General features: G+C 34.6%; 1 protein-coding gene across 2 annotated transcripts in view; it reads right to left on the bottom strand.

Annotated features, from left to right (window-relative positions):
• LOC137401055 (mitochondrial disaggregase-like) overlaps window positions 1-21,871 on the bottom strand; it is a 42,343-nt gene extending 20,472 nt beyond the window's left edge. Inside the window, exons 1-8 of one of the 2 annotated variants that reach the window (XM_068087403.1) lie at window positions 21,469-21,871; window positions 21,081-21,216; window positions 20,884-20,977; window positions 20,470-20,620; window positions 20,171-20,300; window positions 15,224-15,402; window positions 7,199-7,348; window positions 3,782-3,962 (exon numbers count right to left, since the gene is read on the bottom strand). In XM_068087403.1, coding sequence (XP_067943504.1) covers window positions 3,782-3,962; window positions 7,199-7,348; window positions 15,224-15,402; window positions 20,171-20,300; window positions 20,470-20,620; window positions 20,884-20,977; window positions 21,081-21,216; window positions 21,469-21,846 — 1,399 coding nt within the window. In that variant the 5' untranslated portion in view covers window positions 21,847-21,871. Of the gene's footprint in view, window positions 1-3,781; window positions 3,963-7,198; window positions 7,349-15,223; window positions 15,403-20,170; window positions 20,301-20,469; window positions 20,621-20,883; window positions 20,978-21,080; window positions 21,217-21,464 lie in introns of both variants that reach the window. The other variant, XM_068087404.1, reaches the window with a different exon arrangement.
• Between the last annotated feature and the right edge of the window lie 3,524 nt (window positions 21,872-25,395).

Here is a 25,395-nt window from a genome sequence, read left to right on the forward strand (position 1 = left end):
TGAATTTTATTAAATGAGCGAATCTGCGAAGCTTATTGGTCAGTGATAAAAAATGCCTGTTCAATCGAAAACTAGGGGTCCAATTACCTACATATTAGGTCCAAATTACCATATCTGATAATACACCAACATTTGAGCCCTTGGTACATACTACAGACTTTACAGATGCCATATGTTACATGTATGTAAATTCCGGAATGGTGTTGAAAGGTTGTAATGTTCAGAAGCTAATAACTAGACATGAAAAATATGATCAATTACAAGTGACGTTTCTAAGTTTGACCAATGATTGTAAACAACTATTTATAAAGCTCAACGCACCAATCTTGGCACGCGTAGCTACTCATAGATTGTGAAAATTAGAGCACAGTGGCAATTCTGAAACCACCTGCTCAGAGATAGTCAAGGAAGCAGCTGACGCATACAGGGAAATTGGGCATAAAGCCAAACATGAATTTCATCACTTAAGAAGGCTTGTAATTAACAATGATTTCATGTTATTAAATATAAATCATACTAATTAGAACGTGTGGGTAACCTCTCAACGCAATGTAAATTGCCTGTACTGACAGAAGTGTATTGCCAATCATATATCCACACAAAATAGGTTTTGAAGGTGTTTATAGAAGTTGAACACCACGTTAAGCAACAAGCGTTATTTATTGATGCCTAGCACTTTTATTAACCCCTTGATGAGCAAATTTATTTCCAAAGTTTCTTCACCCTGTGGACAAACTAACTCCACAAAAATTATCAATCTATTTTACGTTCACTATTCAGGTCATAACTCAAAAAATGGTTTGTTTGATCGTGATCTATGCGCAATAAAAAGTGAGCAGTAACAAATTAACCATGAAAGTTTATAATAATGACTGAATATGCAAATATCCATGAATGTTGTTGTTGTCCTGGTTGCTGTAGTTTCACCTACGAGTGTGCCTGAGAAGATCGATCATCAGAATAATCAGAACTAGCTTCGGATTCAAAGTTGCAAAGACTTAAAGTCACCACTGCTTTCATATTCATCCATAAAATGGTTACAACAAAATCTAAAAACCGAGATATTTAGATGAACTGTTAGAATGCTCCTCAGGATCGGGCAATTGCATCATGAGCAGCCATTATTATGGCCTATTAACATCCATTTTTTAACTCCAATTTTTTTCGTTTTTTTCTCAAAACTTTGAAAGCAACACGATTAAAACAAGCAGCAAAGAAATTTTATCCTAAAATGTTTTACTTAAAGTCTCTTGTTCAACTTGGTCTGATGGTTCGTTCAGACTAAGTTGATACTTCTATATAAACTGATACCTATACTTCGATGCATATCCGTTTAAAAACAGCTGATGCCGGCACAGCTAATGTTGCTCTGGCCGCGGGAGAGAGCGAGAAATAGGCGACGTAAATGTCACTACCGCCATCAAAGAGTTAAAAACAATTATAATAGTTTGCTCACTATAGCATATGGCTGCCATTAATTTGGCAAAAAAATATTTCAGCATAGCTAGTTCTTAGGCGTGGAAACTAGTGGCCAGAACTTACAAAACGACCTGCTCATGTTAGGCTAAAGCAGACAGTCATCTAGCTGTACCTTGTGCAACATAAGCTCTAATCAAGTAGATGGGGCACTTGTCAGAGTGTGTCAGAATAAGTCTGAGACTAACAATGAGGGCCTCAAAATCTCTCCCGCGACCAATATATCATTTTTGAATTTTAACTAAAAAAGCTGAGGTTCAGATCACTTTGTCTGTCACCGGCGGTGACTCATTTTTGGTCCTACTATACTGCCCTGAGCAAGCAAAACGCCCTATCTCGGTCTTTGTGAATTGTTCAGCACAAGCACAAACGCGTTTTGGTAGAGCCTGGCATTAGTATTAGCAATATTTCAATTATTTTTTCTGATTTATTATGGTGAGATATCCAACAATCTTTACTAGAAGATTTTTTGTGTGAAATATTGAAATCAAAGGAGATATTTCACTTAGGGTGTTTTGATTACCTAAATTGACAATTTAATATGCTGGCACTAGGCAATCAAAACGCCCTATCACGGCAGATAGGGTGTTTTGATTGCTTAATTGAACTGGTTTCTCATTGTTAGCTTGCCACAAGGCCATGTGCTATGACTGAATTATCAAAGGATTACAAGTTTCAATCCTGATATTAATCTGCAACTAGTCAGCAAAATAATAAATGTTGCAATTCTTATTACTAATCCAGCCAACACAGGGATTAAAGTCCTGTGATAGCCATCCTTCAGCTCAAAAGTTATGACATAATCAAAGATCTAAGTCTCATTCAAACCTGATGTTATGAAATGAGCAAGTAAAATAGTAGTTTTAATATGATCAAACGCTTTTGTTGAAAATAATTTAAAACGAACAATTGAGTGCAATAATGTCAGTATTTTAAGAAAGCAAAACCTTTCCATGGACATGTAATTAAAACAAGTTTCTCATCAAATCTCAGAGTCAGATTTTCGAGACTAGACTTATGTCACTTAAAGATTGTCTTGTCATAATAAATATTTTATGATAAAAAATATAGCAATAGTGTTGAGCATTTAGAAGTGCACTAGCTTGTTAAGGCTGCCTAAAGCCTGGTTCCCATATCGATTGCTAGACTCCAGCGGTAACATGCGCAGCAAAACGCTTGCGACGCTAGGCTCTGCGGGATATGTTCACATAAAGCCACATCGTTAATAATATCGTAAACATAATTGCGTAATCAAATAAAATGTTCGCTCGCCATACCATTCCTATAACGGTGACCTTTACCCGTACAGCGCATTTCGGGAATGTTTTGCCTGCGGGCATTTGCGAAATTTGAACAGCGCTAAACTATTGCGATGCCGCCGGCAACCACCGGCGTTCGGCAACCATACGTTCCCATTTCATCGCTAATAGCCTGCGGTGTGTCGCCGGTGCTTTGCGACGTATATGGGAACCCGGCTTTAGTTTTGCTTCCCTTTGTTTATATACTATGTGATTACATAATGCTGCTCATAATGCCCAACTTTGTGTATGTTCAGGCCAATCAAAATGCCCTATCTGCAGATAGAGCGTTTTGATTGCCACTTTATGTGTGGTAAATGTGGATAGGGCGTTTTGGACATAGTGAAGAGTGCTATTTCTGGTGGTCTCAGAAGTATGAAATTTCGGGACATGTTAGATCTCAACCTGACTTACATATAAGCACAAAAAGTGAATTTTGAAAAAATGGTCAGATAGGGCGTTTTGCTTGCTTAGGGCAGTATAACGAACTGAGTCAAACCTACACTGAGTCATTTTATGAAAGTGTAAGTAATTTTAAAAACAAGCCTAAAATTCATTTATCTATTTGCTTAGTTGGTCTTCCCCCATTGTTATATAGTATGACACTTTAAATCCAAGCTAATGCACACACATCTTGGACCCAAATAATTAAAGGTTTTTGCAATAAGATTACATACCCTAAAATCAAGAAAATTAACCACAAACCCCTAGATATTACTCATAGATCCAAACCGGACTCTGGCTCAGAACACGGACCCTGGTTCAAAACACGGATCCTGGTTCAGGACACGGAAAAGCTCAAATGTCTATTCTATTGGTGCAAACACAATCATAAAACGGCTTATGCTACTAGGCTATGCTAAATTGCCGTTATCCAGGATACTAGACTACTCTAATGTGACAGCGTCTAGCAAAAGGCCTGTATAAGCTAGTTACTGATTTACTACCAATACAAAAAGAATGTCACAAAACAATACGAAAAAGGGGAGCAATTTTGTAAGGCCTACCAGTGGAGCTACCAGTTCTCATTCCTGACTTGGTGTCTGTAAGTGCACGAGCGGAATCTCTTAGCTCCAAAGCATGTTGGGAAATCTCCTCATTCGCTACATTAGCCGTCATAATGAATGTAGCGTCTTTACAGGCCACTTTTTTTCCTTTTCCGTCTGTCAGATGACCTTCATCAAACAGCTAACAACAATATAGATGGTGTCATTTGGGGTACGGAACAAAAATATGACAACATCAAAAAAACTATTCTTTTATAGTTGATTAATGCAAGTTAAAACATGGCGAATGACTGTCAATGAAAAAATAAATACTGTTCCGTAACACTTCAAATTACAAAAAAATGTTCAAAAAGCCTAACCCTCACTAATATTTCAATATAATAATGACCATTTTATAAACTGGAAAGGCTGATGATGGCAACCATCAGCTTGAGTGTATCAGTATAATGGTGAACTTACAAGACAACAACATAAAAACTTTTAAAGGTGTTACCATGGAAAAGTGGATACATTTTGCTGAAATTGTTTTTAGACAGACAACTCCTATTTAATAAGCAGAAATATTTTCGTAACAAATTTATAAACTTTTGACACACCTGTGTACAGTCAATGACAAATGAAGAGCCTTGTCATTATGGTTACGTATCCGACTATATAACTCGGCTATTATAAAATAACATTCTAGTAGACGATACACTACTACCTGATTGTGTTCTCAAATCTGCGACATTTTTTTAGAAGTCCGTTTGATTTTTTTAAGAAGAAATGATCAGATTTATCGTTACATGAGTAGGCGCCTAGTTAACTATTTCATAATGTTTTCATCGTTTTGTTGCATTAGTAAAAATATTGCAATCACGGTTGCTATTTAGGATGAGGGTTTAGCAATGTTAGAATAGGACCGTCTATGATGGTGTATGATAGTGCACATGACTTGAAACATTTGATTTAAAACGTAATAAATTAGCTAATATCAAAAAGACAATTCTCACTCATTCGTTGATAGACAATGTGTTTGAAACTTAATCTTTTTTGTACCGGAAACTTTGAAAAACCTTACTCAGTTTGAAGTCACTCTACAATGACCTTAGAACTTGGGTTTGAATGTGACCGCTCATACTTAGCTAGCGATTGATCATCTCAAATGTGTTTTAAGTCTTCAAGAGATTTTCAAACTAATGCTGACATATTGTCTTTCCCCCACAGCCGGGTTGGAACTATGGTTTTTATGAAGAAAAAACAATAAACCAGGTTTTTTTTGGTTTAAACCGGTTTTCAAGGTTTAAACCGGTTTTTTTGGTTTAAACCGGTTTTCAAGGTTTAAACCGGTTTTTATGGTTTAAACCGGTTTTTATGATTTCTATAATTTGACCAAAGTTTTTGCAAGTTCAAGTCTGATTAACATCATTTACTATAGCTGCATGATCGAGTATTGAACATACATATATGTGAAATCATCTGCTAAGGATGGTATTGTGGGAGTTGGTATAAGAACAAGGAGAGAAAACATATGGAAATTTCAGAATAAATCTTTAATCAAACAAGAAGAAATACAGAGCAGAAATCTTATCACATGAAGTGAATATATTACATACAGCTCTCTGTATAAGTAGGAATTTCAATCCCAGTGATTAATTGTGTGGTAGTGAATAGCAGAGCATAATGATCTACAGTTGCTAAAATTGAAGAAAAAAATCTATAAATCCATAAGGGTAGTAGTAGATACAATACAGTATGTGACTGAATGTGTACTTAGGTATTGGTCATACCATAAATAAATACAAGTTTCCCAGCTTTCTCTGTGCCCAGTCTATTTCTGACTTTTGAATGGATAAACCCAAATGTTGAGAATATTCGCTCAATACTAGCACCAAATTTGATTTTTCGAGACACAAAAAGCTTCATAAACTGAATTCTAACAATCCAACTCCTTTGGTTTGTGCCCACTGAATGAAATATTAGCTTGTAAGCCTAAAGCTCTTGCCCAAAAAGATTTTATAGTCAAAATTTCTAATTATAAGCAATCCTCACTCACCGGCCATACTTGAAAAATTTTTTTATTCTTTATTAGAGACGATGATTGGATTGGTATATTTCACATGGTTTTCATATTTCACCAGTAATAGGGATCGACAGATCACTTGATAAAAAGCAATTGAAAATGAAATTTACTAATTCATTGTTGCGCAGTTGTGCGAGGATTTCCTGTAGTTACAACTTGAGCTCTACCACCACCTTACTACTATGTGCTAAATGAACTTCCACAGCTGATAATTACATTGCATTGGATTTCTACCACACAGGAACCACTTGTAGCTTAAAATATTATGTTTTTCACTAAATATAATGACAAAACCTTGAAAACCGATTTTTTGGCTGGTTTAAACCGAGCCAACCCTGCCCCACAGAACTAAATATTTTATGTGTTCATACAAATGCATTTTTGACAAGATTTATTATCCAGTCCCTTGCGATGTTTCCCGGTATAAGTCGATGGAGAAGCCGATAACAAGATACCAAAGCAAGCTAGGTTCATGTTCTATATTCAACTTGTACAAACCACACTAGAATTTTACAAAGTTTTGCTCCCATTCTTACTGGTCATTTAATAGGTTGTGAAATCATCTCAGAATGTCCCACTGATAAACAACACTTAATATTCTGCTATATATATACATGACATGCCATGCATATTTTAATAAACACAAATTACTCTGGTTCCGATTTCAGTCACCTAAATATATGTGGTCTTATGAACATGGTATATATATTCTATGTAATATTACATATAATATTAAAGTCATTAGTCAGTAAATTATGTGAACTTACTTATCCAATGATGACATATAGCTAGAATTTTAACTTGATTACTGAAACCTATTTTTATTCCATTTAAACGAGAAAGGCTAGATAATGAAAGGTTTTTATGGCTACCATTTTATTCAATAGCCTCATTTGACTGTTCATATTAGAGAAAAGAGGAAACTGCTTTTTAATAATGGTGTTATACCCAGAATAGCTAGAAAGGGAACAAACTCGCAAAATCAAGCAGCGTAATACATCAAACACATTAATAGAATTCGTAATGAAACTCATAAATACAACACTTCACGATCAGTGTTGAAATACTATTATATCTTAGACCATAGGCCTATATCCCCCTCCTCAGTGATAATGTGATAATATGATTTTCACGGAACAAAGAATTTTGCTGATCAAGGATAAGAAAAACTGGTTGAAAGAGATAATCAGACTTGAAATTGGTACAGCATCAAATCAGTGAGCAATCATTTAACAAGGGGTGAAGAATGGTGTATATTGAATGTCGAGAACGATGTACTTTAATATTAAACGAGCAAGTAACAGCAACTAAGAACTAACTCTCCCATGAAGGACTGAGATCTAAGAAAGGCAAACCTGCAAAAGAGTTGCCAGCACATCGGGATGGGCTTTATCCACCTCATCAAACAGAACTACGGCTGAAGGGAATTTGGCTAACCTCTCTGTAAGTTGTCCACCCTCGTCATGACCAACATAACCTGGAGGAGCCCCGATGAACTTTGCTGCCTGAAACAAAGTCAAGATGTGTGAAGTCCAGAGTACCATATCATTGAAGCACTGATGAAACATGATCGCAGCGATTGACCAACAAAAACCAAGAGCACAAGGAAGCGATCCTTACACTAACAAAAAATGAAGTATGTCTGCACACGCCTACACAGGGCGTACTTTGATTTAAAATAACATTCAGCATAAAAATCATCATTAAAACCCAAAGATTAAATGCTAGAAAATTTAAACCTTATAAAAATAAAAATTGTGGAAGGCCCGGTGCTGTCACTAAACATCTTAGCTCTGGCCTAACGCAAAAACAATTGCATTCTTGAAGTTCATTTCACCCACACAGCGTGGCTAAATATATCTAATGGTGACTGCGGCCCCACTGCGGCTAAGATTGGAATAATAACTGACAGGTTGATACATACAGGAAGAGCACTAATAAACATGTCACAAGCTGATCAATTAACATTTGAAATATGCCTTCCATAACTCCTATGAACATATCTGATCTTAATTTATTTTTAAAAATTGTAATTCAATTGAATTTAGCTAAACCACAGTCAATGCCTCAACTTTCAAGCTCATTTTTCATGGCCTGCTGAAGCTAGTAACTAATCAGAAAAGCCTATAGAATTAGGAATTGGCTAATGTTTGAGCTCATGACAAATAATCTTCACCGTGCCCATGCTAATGTGAGTACAATAGACGCTCCTGCAACGTGAAGAAACCGTTCCGAGAATGTTTACGTTATAAAGACTACGTTATATGAACCGTTAACTACATGTTAACTGATGGTTTACCTCATGGCTTTCCAAACTCACACCATTGGGTTCTTCCAAAAGGAAAAAACTAAACTTTAATTTAATGACTAAACAATAATTGTAGTAATTTTTGTTTGCATCAACTTTTCTCATTACATGTACATGTTACATTATAGAAGCCCCTACCGTAGTTATAAAAAAGGCTCAATGGTGGTAACTAGGTCTTTCAGAAATAAAAAGTACAATTTGCGATGCTGTACACATTTTAATACTGGAATATAATATAAAACATTTTTTTATTATAAAAACAGATTTTATGATCTACAGAACGATAGAATGCTAAGAATGGGACTACCCTAGGACACTTATATTTCGCTAGTATTTAGTTTCGTGAGTAGCATACAGAGTAAAATTTCGCTGCAACTTAATTTCGCAGCTCTGATGAGCGAGAAAATATAGTGATGTGAAAATAAATGCTGTGGAAATAACATAATTAGATTCCTCAGGTTCAGTTCACCAATGAGCAAAAAAATTCAATTTGGGACTAGTTTGTAATTGTGAACCGCAGGTAGATTGATGTGGGTGAGGTCGATAATGCAATTTGATCGCTTGCTGCCATTTGTTTCTTGAACTATCAATGAACAAAGCTACTTAATTTGACGTTTTCGCTCGTTCGTTATGATAGTTTAGTTTCGCACATGAAATTTTCGCGAGAAGATGACTCCGCGAAAACGCGAAAGTTAGATGAGGCGAATACATCAGTGTCCTAGGGTAGCAATGAACTTTTAGAGGAACATCTATAAACGCTACGTTGACTTCATAGAGCCTCCTTCATCTTCTATATATATTTCTCAAAGTTTGTTATATGTGTATTCGTGTATTCATTTTTCAGTTTTTGGGACTTCCAAATTTTTTTGGAAAACCAAGATTTTGGGACCTAAGTATATGCAACACGATGCTTCTTCGCTTTTTTCCCGTTAAAGCTAATTCGTTCTGCCCCATGATATCGACAAAAACTTATTTACGAACTTAGAATTTAACAATTTGTGCACTGATTATATATCTTATTAAAAGATAGACGCCGCTAATTCGCCATGGCAAATTATCCGCATTCGTTATCCAGTATATCTGGTATCCGTTATAATAAAAAAGATTTATGAAGTTTTTGTTAAGAGTTTGAAGTTTACTAAAATACATACTAAAACTTCCTTCAAGTATATGTTTAGTAAATTAAATTCATTTAAGTTAGATTCAGCGTTTATGTTACATGTCTGTTTGGGAGGTATGAACTTATCTTAGAGATGATAACCCCAAAATGCACTAAAGTCATTGTAGATACCTAAAGTTACTAAGGTTAATGTAGTATTTTGCTACTATTTTTAATGATGATTTTACCAGGTGATTGCATGAGATAATGACTATGGGTTTCTATACCACTATATGTACGTCTATTGCATACGATGTTTTTGCATGCAAACACTGGCATGCAAAAATTAGCATGCCAATTTTTGCATGCCAACACTGAAACGAACTGAAATCATATAATTGTATACCAAATAACTTTTTATTGTAATCGTAACGAAATAGACTATATTAAGCCATTACTTGCTAATGATTTCACATTTACATACCTTTACATTTTTATTTTCCCTTCTAATTTATTTTAACGAAATACTTCTTTCAAATTATGAAACTTTAAACTTACAGTTGTTTGAAAACCTTTACAGTTGTTTTATTTATTTTTAATTTAGTTGTCCTGCATAAAAACTTTTCCTCATGATACGAAGTTTGAAAGTTACAGTTGTTTAACAAAGTTTGAAAACCTTTACAGTTGTTTTTATCTTCTCTCTTAATTTATTTCAACTACACAAAACACTTATCTCATGTTATGTAGGTTGAAAGTTAGAATGGCAAATGTTGTTATATGTTAAATACAAATAAATTTTTTGGCCAAAAACTTTTTTATTACCTGGGAAACGCCGGGTAGCACAGTTAGTATATCTATATATCTCAAAGTTTGTCATATGTCCAGTTATAGCGACAAAGTTTTAGGAACAAACAATGCGCTTCATACTGAAATTGAACTCACGAAGATTGCAACCGCAAGTTTGCAAACACTAAGGCTAAAGCACTAAACAAGGCTAAGCTATTCTTACCATTCTTAGCTATTTTATCTATGGTATCTTTTGCTAAATAAGGACACACTTTTTATTATTAATTAATATTACCTTTCGTGTTTGTTTTTAAAAACATTTTAAAGGCTATTTCAAAATTAATTACCTATTTTTTTAATTTGTAATTTTCAAATGTGATTTTTCAATTTCAAATATCCTATTACCAGCTTCAATTTCTGTTTCTTCCTTGTGATGATCACTAAAAGCTCTTAAATTTATTTATGATTTTTACTTGCGAAGCGTTGAATTACCTTGATTAGGAATTGCATCTACATTCTCTTTCCGTTTGGTCAGACAAAGTAACCGGCAAAAACAGTGCGACATCTCATTTTTACATTTGTACCGGTAGGCTATAGCTGTATTCAAAAATGTGATGGATAGCATCTGCTACAACAGTAACGGTTTTTATACACACATTTCTATGTACTCATTGCTATTATTAATTCAACAGATTCATGATTTTTATTTTGTTTTCTCAGTTAGTATTAATTGTATAATAAGCAAATAATTTTTGATTGTAATCATTGTAGTAGAACAGACTTTATCTAGTCATTACTTGCTAATTATTTCGCATTTAAACATCTTCACTGTTGTTTATTTGTTCTATTAATTTATTTGAACGACATAAAACACTTTTCTCATGATATGAAGTTGGAAAGTTAGAATGGTAAATGTTGCATATGTTAAATACAAATAAATTTTTTGAGCAAAGTATTTTATATTATCTAGGCGATGCCGAGCATTCAGCCGGTATACCATAAAGTGATGCTACCCCAATATAGCAAAATAATTGAACAATAAAAGCCTACATAGAACAGGTATTTATTAACTTAATTAATGTAAATTTATATTTATTAATTATTATTTAAATTATTATTTAAATATCATTAATTAATTACGTGTAAAAGGCTACTATTTAACTGTGAGTATTCCAAGGAAATATCACAGGAGATTGTGATATGCAACAACTTCTGATATATGCTAAACCTAAATGCAAAGTAGCTCCAACGTGACCTTTATTAGCCAAGTATATTCAGACACTGCCAACTATGCATTGTCACGGTCTCCGGCGCAAGTGTTCATTTAGACCTTATCAAAAAATAACCGACTGGCTAAAAATAGATTGGTTCAAAAAATAGTCCTTTTTGTTTGTGTACGAATTAAAATGACACACTAAAATAAACAAAATATGTTAGTTTTGTTGAAATTTAAATGTCCAAAAAAAGTTGCAATAACTGCACAATGGTTGTTATAGAAAAACAGGCAGGATAGACTGATATTATTGGGCTATACTAAAATTTACTAGAGCAAGAAACATATGAGTATGCCAGTAATAACAGTTAAAGGTTGACTTGCAACAAAATTCACATTACAGTTATTTGATACGAAAAGATTCACCATGTCTTACTCTACTGTGTTGTAGGTGCAAAATATGTGGAAATGTGATTATAAGCTCTTAAAAGCTCAAAAACGAAAAGCCGCCGAAGATTGGAATCTCTATTTCTCTGACGTAGTCATGAAATTTGGTTATTGTCTTGTCACGTGATGTTCTCACGTGAATTGAAAGGCCAATAAAAAGCTCAATATAAAACTTATCGTAGCACTAGTTTATGACAAACACTCCGGGTTTTACCGAAGACCCCGTATCAAATATAGATGGTCGCTACTTTACAGTTTTGTTTCGGTTTGGTCTAATGGGCAAGTCGTAATCTGATCATGTGACCCAATACTTCACAAATAATTTCTGCAGCACTTTTCGATTATCACAAGTGAACAACAGGCTCGTCATGATTATCAGACAATGATATGTACTCCTTCGAGCTAAGGTTAAAAAATTAAATGAATTTTACGGTAAGTTATAAGATATCACTGTTAAAAGTGACAGCATTACAATGACGATAAAACAGACATGTAAGAACAATAGACACGGTTTTATTGAATGCGTGAAGTATATTTGTGAAAATATTTCGACGAATAAGGTTGCATGAAAGTGTAAACAAAAACTATCTACAGCTACATCATATTTGAGCCGTTTTGGAAAGAGAATCCAAACTACGGCGGTCTCGCGTGGCTGCGATTAACTGTTCGTTTTTGAGCTTTTAAGAGCTTGAAATCACATTCCCACATATTTTGCACCTACAACACAACAGAGTAAGACATGGTGAATATTTTCATATCAAATAACTGTAATGTGAATTTTGTTGCAAGTCAACCTTTTAATGAAATTTAGTAGTCATGGTAAAGTTTCGAGAGAAACATCAGGTGTGTGCACTTATTCTACGCTTTGAAATACTTCTTTCATGAGCTTACTCTTTCAAATTAAGTATTTTTTTGTGCTGCACATGTGTGCATGGACAAGTCTGCTACCACATAACCAGCTAAGCAAACGTGTGAGACACTGTTCTTCAATATATTTACATTTACATATGCTATAAAATCTCTATTTGAACGCCATGGCGCTGTATTTTTCGACCCTTTCTCTTTAGTGGTGTTGTATTAGAGATGACGATTAAATAGAGAGCGGCGCCGTATTATTCGACTAATTCATCAGAATTTTGAGATGAATTAAAAAAAAATGAGATGTCAATGTCACTTATATTTTGCACCATCAATCCACTAGCATTTTTTATCTCTAGTCATCCTCAGCATTTTTGCTCAACTGTTTTTCATATATGGCGAAGTATCGGCCCGAATTAAACAAGCAACTACAGTAATACTTCAACTTACGAGTGCTCCAACGTACGAGAAACTTGAGATACGAGCCAGCTTTTAAGCACGTTTTAGCACTAACATACGACCCATGTTTGAGATACGAGCACGTGAGTCAGTTGCGAAGTATGCCGGAGGTGTTTTATGAGAACAGCATCACTCTGTATTTTTAAACTGCTCAGGTTATACTTTCGTACCGTGTTTTTTGTGCGCGATTTTCAGTGCAGAATTATGTGAATGAAAAGTACTGTGCGTAGACCGAAAGTTTGCCAGAAAAATGAAAGATGAAATGCAAAGAAAAAGCAAATTATAACAATTATTAAACGGAAAATTATTGAAAAAATATGCGAAATGTGTATGCGTGATTGAGCTAGCTCAGCAATATGACAGAAATACATCCACAATTATCAAACAGAAGGATTATATTCAGGGCATTTATTTAGTTCGCAAAATGATTAACCATAGTTTCTAAACGGCGCAGCGATCTTCACGACCGCTGATGGAGAGACTGCTCAGGCATTGGATAAAAGATCAACAATTTGCCGGTGACAGCGTAACTGAACGACGCTATGTGAAAAGGCCGGTGCTATCTATCAAAACTATAAACATTCGGACAAGTTGGCTAGTGGTCGTACATTAACCGTTTGTGACGACACCTGTGTTCGTCCTAATCGCAACATGTTGAATGGGCGACAAAGGCAAACGTCCTTAGATAGGTTTATCTTAAAACGGCCGGCTAGACGTGAAAGCGAAACAAAGGAAAAACTAGCTAACTAGCGAGAAACTTAAAACTATGAACGCCGAAGAAATTTTAATTACGTTAAGTTAAACATGAAAGTTTGCTTTTAGGTCTGCTTCTAAGTTTGTCTTTTAAGACTCTGATAAAATCCAAATTTATCAAAGTCAACTGTTATAATGAAGGATAACTCTCTATAACTCCCTAGGATATCTCCCTCTCTGGCAAATGCTAGGGTTAGCTGCTATTGTATGTATTTAACTTTACATTTTATTTAATCACATTTTCTTGCATTATGCTTTATTTGTTGCTTTTTAAAAACTTATGTAAGTTAGGACAATAACCAACATGTTCTTTCTGTTACAGTATCTTGTTTTGAGTGTTTTATTTGCATTTATTAGAGTATGGAAACCAATCAATATATATTTAATTGTTCTATATATAAATAAATTGCACCAACATGCGAGTAAATTGACATACGAGCTCAGTCTCAGAACGCATTAAGCTCGTAAGTCGAAGTATGACTGTACTTTGACTAACAAGATATTAATCAGATACAGTTATTAATAATTTTGATAATGTTGCTTTCAACGTTTTAGAAAAAAACCATGAAGCTTTGGCATTAAAAAACGGACTTTGACACGCCATAACAATGGCTGCTACTACGTCGTACGGTGTTCCTCAAGAGTGTTCCCATCATTCATTAAAACACTTTGAAGTTTTCAGGTCAGATTGTAAACCACATTATGAACGATTCTAAAGACAACGGATCAGGTTTAGACCTTAGTGACTTCGAATAAGAGTGTGGTTCTGATTATTGTACCAATCAATCTTCTCAGGTACAGCGTCACTAAAACCAGGGCAATATCACTATGGCAGCAACAAAAAGATTAATTGTTATAGATGGAACCGAGTTATCAATTTGTTAGTACCATTTTGTGGACACTTTTCTACTCATCATTTTCTATTATGGGTTTGTAAAGCATGACAAAGTGTCAATCAATTAGAGGCGACATTCAATTAAAGGATGGCGCTGTATTTTTTCACCGTTTTCCTGTAGTGGTGTTCTATTAGAGGTGGCTTTTATATAAAGGTGGTGTTCTAATAGAGGTTTCATGGCATCCACATTCACATTGCGGCATATCGATCGTGTTATACAATGAAATCGTTAAAACGATCAGATACTAGTCCAGCAGCTACTATCACTAAGGAAAATATAGATCGAACAACCCGCCACAGCCTATCACCGCCGCGAGAATAGTGCACATTGCACAGGCTGTCGTGAATGCATAGCGAAATATGGGAAACGTTTGATAGCTGCTGCAATGTTTTCCGACACGTCTGTGTTGCTGCGGTGATGCCAACAGTGTATGGTGCACACAGTTTACGAATAATCACCTAAAGGACAACCCGACATACTGCGATACAGTATGTACCAGCCTAAGTAATCAGCGCATGAGTATTGAATATGGATACAACAGCATATAGCCTAAGGCCATACCTCATGCTTACTTTGGTATTCAGACATGTCGATGCGAATGAAGGCTTCCTTTTTCTCGCCATGCAGGTAACTGGCCAACTGCTTGGCCAGCTCTGTTTTACCAATACCTGAGGAGCCAAGGAACAGCATAACTAGGGGATGATTATCATCAAACCAACCATTCTCCTTTCTGCGTACAGCTGCAATCAAAAGCATCCCCATCACTTTTCTATCTCTTATACAAATGCATAACTCAATGTACGACATCAGAAAAATATTTAAAATTTGGTCTTTTATCCGAAGGTTGGTTCTAATTTGTGTGAGACAGTGACCCTTACTACTTTCGCTTCGTAAGTGCAGAATGTTACTAGCGGCAGTTCTACCACACCTGACACAGGGAGAGGTTAACTCAATATCAATTTGACAACAGTTCCAAATTGATATCGACTTCAAGCCTTTTAAACTGAAAGTATTTGTAAATTGACAGTATTTGAGAAACAAGCATTGCTGGGCTAACCTTCTGGATATCAAAGGCTACATAAATGAAGGGCATTTACAAAAATTGTTTTAATTGCAAGAGCTCCTTATCGCGCTTTCCTTGTTCTCAAATAGATCGGCAAGCAATCTAGTCTAGAAAGTTATTTTTAGGTAAAGCGAAAAGTTAAACCATATATCTACTTATAGACTCTGTTTGTTTTTACACAAAGTAACTCACAACATATATTCTACAGTTTACAATTTACAGGCTGTAAAAAGAGAGCTGACGCTAGTTCACTGATTGTAGCACTTTGCAGTCAGTGCCACTCCTCATGAAGTCGCCACTATAACTTAGGTCACAGAAATAGAATTAAAATCAAACATTTGATAGGAAACTTCTACACTGGTAAGGAAGGTGTAAATATATTAAGGTGTAAGATGGGCTGGGTTAGCGGCTCTCTGGTGGCTTAGGACATATCAATTTACAGTAATCATAATAATTTATATTACGATTGTATGATTTAAATAAAACACTCAAGCAGTAATGCACGTAATTACAACATATATTATTACATGTATAAATGTTAATATTATATTAATCCCACGACCAAACGAGCGGATGCGAAGTTATAGGGAGTTTTTATGATAAATGCATGTGCACACAACTTATGAAGATTATTCATCAACAATGAGACAAACCCTTGTTTGAAAATTTCATCAACAAATTTGACCATCGTTTTGTAGATTAGTTAAAGTATAATAACGATACAAAACACATATAGGCCTATTTAAATATGTTACCAAGTCTTTGTAAATTATCGAAAATCTCAAAGAAAACTTACCCATCTGATCGGATTATAAACAAATAGACAGATTTATTAAGACGAAAGTCGTCACAAAACGCTTGAAAAGCTTAGTTTAATAAAAGTTAAGACCGGAAATTGAAATGACGGTCGACAGAGAATAGAACGATGAAGTTGTGCGCATTTCGCGAAAAAATAACGTGCACATTTCACCAGTCTATGGCATTGTTTACTTGTAATATAATTTATTCGAAGGTTTCTGTAATAAACGTAGACCGTTTGAGGCGTTGACCGATTTATAGGTACGAAATTGTGGTACACAGTTTATCGCTTATGTTTTTGTTTAATCACCGAAGGCTTCATTATTTAAAACGTTAGCCGAAATTCTTTACAACTTATGTACAAGCTAGGGCTGAACTACAATGTCCCTTTATGACGAGAGCCTTTTTTTATTTTGCTCCAATTTGCAGAAAACTTTCAGACGCATTAATGCTCATACTTGCTTTCTGTTAAAGATCGCTGCAAAATTGTGCATTGGTTTTCTATTATTACTGTATTACTATTACCAAGTTTGGGTATTCTTTTTGATACTTCTTGATATTGTTAGCTATGACGTTTTTAAATGTAAACAAAATTGTGCATTTACTTTTGTACTATATTAATAATATTGGTTATTCTAATAATATCAGTGCATTTTACTTCTAATATTGGCCAATATTGCATTTCTCCTATTGCTGGGGGAGAGATATAAACATATAATATTTTCCTTTCATTATTGCTGTTTGTTTTATATTATGACACCCACACCCAGTACATTACAGCTACCATTGCAGTTATCCTATTGCACTGCAGTGCCATTTGACTGCTAATATTGCATTTCTCAGCCATCAGTACCCTTTCTTTTTTCCAATATCACTTTGGTTGTGGGCTGTATGACAGTGGAATTTCTAGTATTATATATTAATATAATATTAATATTATATATTAATTATATATTCTTCCAACATGAAAAATGATAATATAGAAAGCTGCCCAATATTTGTACCTCAGACTTCGATATTTACACTAAATGTGAGCAAGGAACAGATGTACTTATTCAAAGAATTCCTCTTATCCCTTCAGATGCTCCATTTACATTGTAAGTTCAAAAGATTACAATTCCCCATTAGGGTTAGTTTAGCCATGTCCATCAATACATGCAAGCCTTAAGGACAAACACTCTCTGATGCAGCCGATCCTAAGGTTAGTTGTATGTCAGATGCCCAAGAATCGAAAAGCCAAAGAATCTATTCATTTACGTATGCACACGGAGAAAAAACAAAGAATATTTCCATAAGGAGGTATTGTCTTAGATTAACATTTTAAAATATTGTTATAAATGTTGTCATTAGAAATTATAATTTTATAGACCGATTAAATGGTGGATTGTGTTAAAAATTATTGTAGAATTTGATGCGATTGATGAATAAAGTTGAAAACAACATGCGAATATCATTTCATAGAAGTGACCCGGGTGACACCAGGTATTTCTGCTAGTGAATAAAAAAATATGAAAAACATGGTGAGGATTGAAAACAAGCCATATAAAAATTAGACAATAGAGAGCATTTTAGATGTTTACGAATTAAACTTTTGTTGTAATCGTGTAAAACACTATCAAATGCCAGCTATTCTTAGCAATTTGCATCTTCCATTTACCACATTCATCCCACCATCAAAATATGTTGCAAAATACAAAATAGGAAGCATGCCTGTCAACCGCACTGCCAAATAATTTTTAACATAGTTGGGTGACACTTTTATAATTAGAAAAAAATGACACCAGTACGTTTTAATCTGCAGTCATTTGAAAATTATTTGTTACTCAATATGAAAATCAGGATAATCGATAAGCTTACGAAAATTTAGAGAATAGCAGAAAATTTTTGGAAAGAATTTATCACGCTTTAAAACAGTTAGCAGTGTTTATAAAAATACCAATACTACAGAGCCATGCAATCAGAGCATACACACAATTTTGGGTTGGTTTAAAAAAATGCAAATTAGTTAATACCTTTACCTAAGAATTTAGTTATTTCCATCCCTCAATCGTCATAGCCTGAGCAAAAACTGATGAGCAGCATTACATGTTAGAGTTTACTCGTATTACTGTACTTCAGGTATGTTTACTCATATTACTGTACTTCAGGTATGTTTACTCGTATTACTGTACTTCAGGTATGTTTACTCGTATTAATGTACTTCAGGTATATTTACTCGTATTAATGTACTTCAGGTATGTTTACTCGTATTACTGTACTTCAGGTATGTTTACTCGTATTACTGTACTTCAGGTATGTTTACTCGTATTACTGTACTTCAGGTATGTTTACTCGTATTAATGTACTTCAGGTATGTTTACTCGTATTACTGTACTTCAGTACTTCTTTGAACTCACAAGATTCAGCTCGGTAGACCGACACTCTAACACCATGTCCCCCTTCCAGCATTGTAGAATAATGTAAGTATAGTTATCTCACCTGATGATCTCTCACTGCATATTAGACTGCCAGGATACCAGTGACTATAATTAGCCAAACTACTGCATGATTTGGTAATTAAATCTTTACTATAATAAGAGCTATGTCCATATCGTTTGTTCGAAGACATTCCGTGGCGTTAGAAAAAAAGTGCATCCCACGGGAATTGACCTCATATATCTGGATTGGCAACCAAGAGTCTCCCAACTGAGCAGCCTCGTAAAAACCTCCAGAAATACTTGTGCACACATTTATGACACGCGTCGATCTTTCACGGCACACGGGACTACCAGCGTACTAGTTACTAATAAAATGAGATACATATATCTCATTCAAAGACTACCGTAATTCGGTAATGATATCTGCGTTTGTGTAGTTAATAAGCTTCCGATGCACAAAATGCAAACAGTTTGTCAAGCTAAGAACAATAGAGCATTTTGCTAACAGATACACCTCCATGTAAACCGCTGCACAAATAAATCCATGCTGCCAATTCACTGGATTTGTAACAAACTTGAAAAAACCACATTTACTTCCTAGAGTTTTTAAACTTGTCAGTTTAAAAATGTAAGCTAACCACAAACTATGGACTTTCATCTGCGCAGAGTGAAAAAATGAAGCTAGACATAGATGTCAATGGAAACTGAGTAATTTATATTATGTAATATACTTTTTTCATGAAAATTCAATGTATAGTGAGTAAAATCCAAAATAGTGAGAGCTAGTGTAAAATATTGTAAACAGAGTTACGCGGAGCCAAGTAAAAGAGGTCTCAGTTAAACCAAGATACATGTATATCAGTTAAACCAAGATATATCAGTTAAACCAAGATATATCTGTTAAAGCAAGATATATCAGTTAAGCTAAGACATGTCAGTTAAACCAAGATATATCAGTTAAGCTAAGATATGTCAGTTAAACCAAGATATATCAGTTAAACCAAGATGTATCTGTTAAAGCAAGATATATCAGTTAAGCTAAGACATGTCAGTTAAACCAAGATATATCAGTTAAGCTAAGATATGTCAGTTAAACCAAGATATATCAGTTAAACCAAGATGTATCAGGTAAACCAAGATGTATCTGTTAAACCAAGATATATCTATTAAACTGAAGATATATCAATTAAACTAAGATCATCTGAACGCGGACAGAGTTATCTAACCAACCTGATGAGACAACATTAATGGCTCCTTCCTGTCCAACCAGCCTTTCCTTCAATCTTTTTTCAAGAGGAAATCTTCGTCTCAATTCCGCCTCCCTTTCCTTTCTAGTTGACTCAAACTCTTCCTCCCATTTCTAGATACATCAAGGTGAAAAAATGTGAGAACAAATGAAACAAGTAACAGTTTTAATCCTTTCAATGCTTAAAGTGTGCCAATATAAATATGGATTACTAGATAGAACTTATGATTGAGTCATTGCAAACCAAGAGGCAAAGTTGAGCGTACAGTTCACTTCAAATTACCTTGAACATTGGCAAGCGAGTCGTAGCAGCGAATTGTGACGGTTTGAACCCCTGAGCATTAACAATGAAGGGGTCGGCGCCAGCTTGTATCAGAGCTGTCATAATGTCAAGGTTGTCAACTAAGGCGGCGTAGTGCAGGGCAGTTGATCCTCTGCAGGAACATTAAGACAAGTTCACATAGAGTTGTCTCCCTATGACCAATGGTATGTTTTTGTGAGAAAACAACTCCAAAATCAGCAGTTTATTATGCAGCTATTATGAGCATTTTGAATGACAGCAAAGAGCTACAGTTTTTGGTCCATAGGAATAGCGATTTGAGTACAATTGAATATGATTACCACACAAATAACCTATTGATATCTCAGAAACTAACAAAAAATCAAGATGTCTGCATAAGGCAATAGATTATCCCACCTGAAGTCACTGCCGGAAAGCAAAGGAGAAAATTCATCATCTCTAGCTTTTTGCACTTGGTTGCGTGCTAGCCCTGATTCCATAGACACTCTTGCTAACAAAAGCCAATAATTATTCAGTTACAATCAAAAGTGTCCCGAAGTATATAAATTTTATAGGTGAGCATTTATTCAGCCAGTTAATGATAAGAAATCTACCTGCATGTGAATAGCTGTCAGCGAGATTTGGGTTGGCTTTAGCTTCCAGCAATAACTTGACTACTGTATAGTGATTATTCATGGCTGCCACCATCAGCGGTGACCAACCTAGTTCATGTTTCGCATTCACATCTACCTGTAAGAATAACCAAAAATTATCGGCTCCACAAGCTTTTTTTGCCCTTCTGCAAAAGCTACTAAGAAATGTGACAAGACTTCATGATGACAGACACCTATGAACGAAGCTGCAACTTCAGCATCGAACAGCAATGCTCAAATAGTTCTTGAGCTAGTACTTCTATCTATCTTTGTATGACTATTTTACAGATATCAAGTAATCTAAGTCCTCAGATGTCAAAATTACTAAAAGATGAAACTAGAAACCTACCCCATCTTTAATCAGTTTTCTCACGGATTCCAAATCATTCATCCGACAGCACTGAAGTAGAAGATTAACTTTTCGACTCTGTTCATTTTCAGCAGCCTGGATAGGTTTGGTCTTCCAGAACACGAGTAATCCAGCGACGATTGCAGACCCTAGAGTTATTTTACCTATAAGTCCATTTGCGTTGTGAGTGTTGCGACTCTGATTGTGCTTATGATAGTGATGCGAGTTAGAATTAGATAATAGACAACTGCTATTGATCTCTTGTCCATAGATTTTTAAAGAATGGTAGAGTGAAGAACAGAAATACCGATATTGACAAATCGGTATCCTAGTTTTGCTTCTTAATATTTGTAGAACATTCAGAGCTACTCTTCTCATTTTTTTCCCAAGAATCCAGCTGACAAGATCCTGGAAGTAGATCAAAATGGAAATATAAAAAGTCAGCATGTAACAAACGCATGTATTAAGTGAGCTTAATTTCATTTTGACTTCGTATCACTGAAAATCGCGTGGATGTGAGCTGTTTATATCCCAAGCTTTCTTACAGGGCTCACAGTAGAACTGGCCGCAAAAGTAATTGGTGATCGTTTCGATTAGTGAAGTTGAGCGGTCATAGCCATAACCTGTGAACAACAGGTTGGGATTAAATACTCAGAAAAAGTCACCGATGGTGACACGCAGGCCATCCAGCCTTGAAATACTGTCTCTCAAATCGGCTCATGTAGGGTGGTCTGCACACTGGCAGGTCCCCACCTATCTAGAGTATAGAGAATGGGAAATAAAATTGAGCACCTGAGTTAAATACGCATTTACAAACACACAAATCAGCATAGCTTCTAAAAAAATTGACAACCTATCAGCTACAACAAAGGCAGTACAATTGAAGTACAAACCAGGGAGTCTTTTAGAAATCTGTTATCTGTCAGCAATCTGTCAACTTTGGGAAACTGTTTGACTGCCAGTTCATTTTAATGAGTTGCCTAATTTCATGATGTTTTTATAAATAATGTTTAAATAAAGATATCTAACTAGTGGTGCTAGACAAAAATAATTTGAATGCAATAGCAAGATTCATGTTATAAACTCTCAATATATGCTTATGAGCCAACAATGTAAATATACTGGTATATGACTGAGTGGCACAGCTACGAAGACAAATATGAGATCCCTCATGAGTAAACCTGTGTAGCAGTGACTATACTATACTGCTACATTGCATGGGTAACATAATAGAGAATCATATTGATCACACCATAAAAACTTAAATCAGAGAATACAAGTTTCTTAATCAATAAAAAAGAGGATTCAATATGGTGAAGTCTCTATGGCACACAACCAATGTGATTTAAAAAAGAATCCTACCAATATTAAAATTGTTTTTAGCTCATGTCCCCAACCCAAACACGACTGACGATTCAAAAATCTTATAAACACTATGTTTTATAAGTGTAGTGAAGTGAAAAGAGTCTTTACAAGAGAACAAGAAGCTGAACGGGCACAACATATTAGAACTTTAGATGATCAATTCCATGGAAATCCTACAGAGCAGTGTAAGAAGCTCGCATATGACTTTGTAGCATCTAACGACATCAACATGCTTTCCAGTTTGAGCGCGAACCAAAGAGCAGGCAAGTTAGTGGTTGAAATAATTATGGCCTTATCCACTCAATCATTTTGTTGGTTGCAATTTTACCACTGCTTATTGATCATGCATTAGAATTAGGGCTAAAGCAAATTAAGTCATCTCTGCGTCAATATTCAAAATCAACAATTGACGAGTGAAAAATGTGCTTATTTTTGAAGTTTAACTTTTAGAAGGTTGGAGGACAACATGAGGGTGATTTTTGTTGAAAGTTTATTTCAGTTTCTTGCATTCTGGCAGAAATCACAGTTTAAACATGATTTAAATTGGTAGTTAGAGCATGAATAATACATTTTTACATAAATAATGACCTCAAATCTATTTGCATGCAAGTTACAGCATGTTATAAAAACAGTGCTAAAAAGTATTGTGCTTGAGGAATAGTTTGGCTTTGGTGTTTACATAAAAATGACCATGAGTGAGAAATATGTGTTTATTGGCATGAAAAAAAGCATGAGGAAGGTGACACAGAGATAAATATTAATTTGGTTTAGCCTAATACAGCAAAAACAGAACTGTTTTCAAGACTGATATTAATTGTTTTTTTTTTACAGCAACAAGTTGGCTTAGATCTTTCATGACAAATCAGAAACTATCAGCTCGAGCTCTTGAAGCTACCTCATTGGCTCGATAAGCTGGTTTCAATCAGGTTGCTGTAAATAAATTATTCCAGAAACTATCACATCTCCTTGAAAGGTATGTATTTAGAGCAGCTAGTGCCCTTTCTTAGCAAGCAGTTAGAATTTATGTAAAGCAAGTTTTCTAAAGACATTCTGTACATATGTAATTATATGCTTATGAAAAATCCGCAGAACAAATTTAATTTAAAAATGAACTCTCTGCTAATAGGAAATAACATATTAAACCAGACTGATCATTTTAAATTCCTAGGTGTTTGGCTTGATAACTAGAAATTCCACTGTCATACAGCCCACGACCAAAGTAATAATGGAAAAAAGAAAGGGTACTGTTGGTTGTTGAAAAAGTAGTTATCAGCAGGAATTGACAGAGTATAATGTAAATGAGACTTGTTTGAGATGATATAAAATAAATTTGAGGGAGCACGACTCTAAAAAGGCGCAACAGAAATAACAGAAATGTAACAGAAATAAATATTAATAAAATAAATAATCAACTATCTCAAACTTATGTTTTACAACAATAAAATAAATATTAATTCAAGCTGTAGACCTAAACTACTGTACAAAATTTAAATAACAACAGCAATAATGATATATGTTTATTATATCTCTTATTATATTGAAATGCAATATTAAAAGTAAATGGCAAGCTGCCGTGTAATATACAATCTGAAAGTTGTTTGTTGGTTAAAATAAATATTAATTCAAGCTGTAGACCTAAATTACTGTAAGTAATTAAACTAACAACAGCAATAATCAAATATGTTTATTATATATCTGAAATGCAATGTTAAAAGTAAAATATATTGTAATATACAGTTTGAAAGTTGGTTGTGTTGAATGTAGAGCGGTTTTGACAGCGATATGTAACAGAAATAAATATTAATAAAATAAATATTTAACTATCTCAAACTTATGTTTTACAATAATAAAATAAACATTAATTCAAGCCGTAGACCTAACCTACTGTACGTAATTTAACTAACAACAGCAATAATGAAATATGTTTATTATAGCTCTGAAATGCAATATTACAAGTAAAATATATTGTAATATACAGTTTGAAAGTTGGTTGTGTTGAATGCAGAACAGTTTTGACAACGATATGTAACAGAAATAAATATTCATAAAATAAATATTTAACTATTTCAAACTTATGTTTTACAATAATAAAATAAATATTAATTCAAGCTGTAGACCTAACCTACTGTACGTAATTTAACTAACAACAACAATGCCAACAATAAAGAAATATGTTTATTATATCTCTGAAATGCAATATTAAAAGTTAAATGGCAAACTGATGTGTAATATACAGTTTGAAAGTTGGTTGTGTTGTGATGAATGTAGAATGGTTTTGACAGCGATATGTAACAGAGAGCAAGCGTTGGCATTTACGCGTCTGGAAGTTTTATGCAAACTGGAGTGAAATAAAGAAATATTCTTGTCATGAAAGGGCGTTGTAGTAACGCCCTACCTTGTAGATAAGATGTAAAGAAATCTGGCTGATGTTCTAGATAATTTGAAAAACCTTCGGTAATTGGACAAAAACGTAGGCTAATAAACTGTGTACCACATTTTCGTACCTGTAAATCGATCTACGCCTCAAACAGTAGACAAACAGTACACAGTAAACAGTTCTAC

This window comes from Watersipora subatra, chromosome 7 (assembly GCF_963576615.1).
Source record: "Watersipora subatra chromosome 7, tzWatSuba1.1, whole genome shotgun sequence".
NCBI classification, from domain to species: domain Eukaryota; kingdom Metazoa; phylum Bryozoa; class Gymnolaemata; order Cheilostomatida; family Watersiporidae; genus Watersipora; species Watersipora subatra.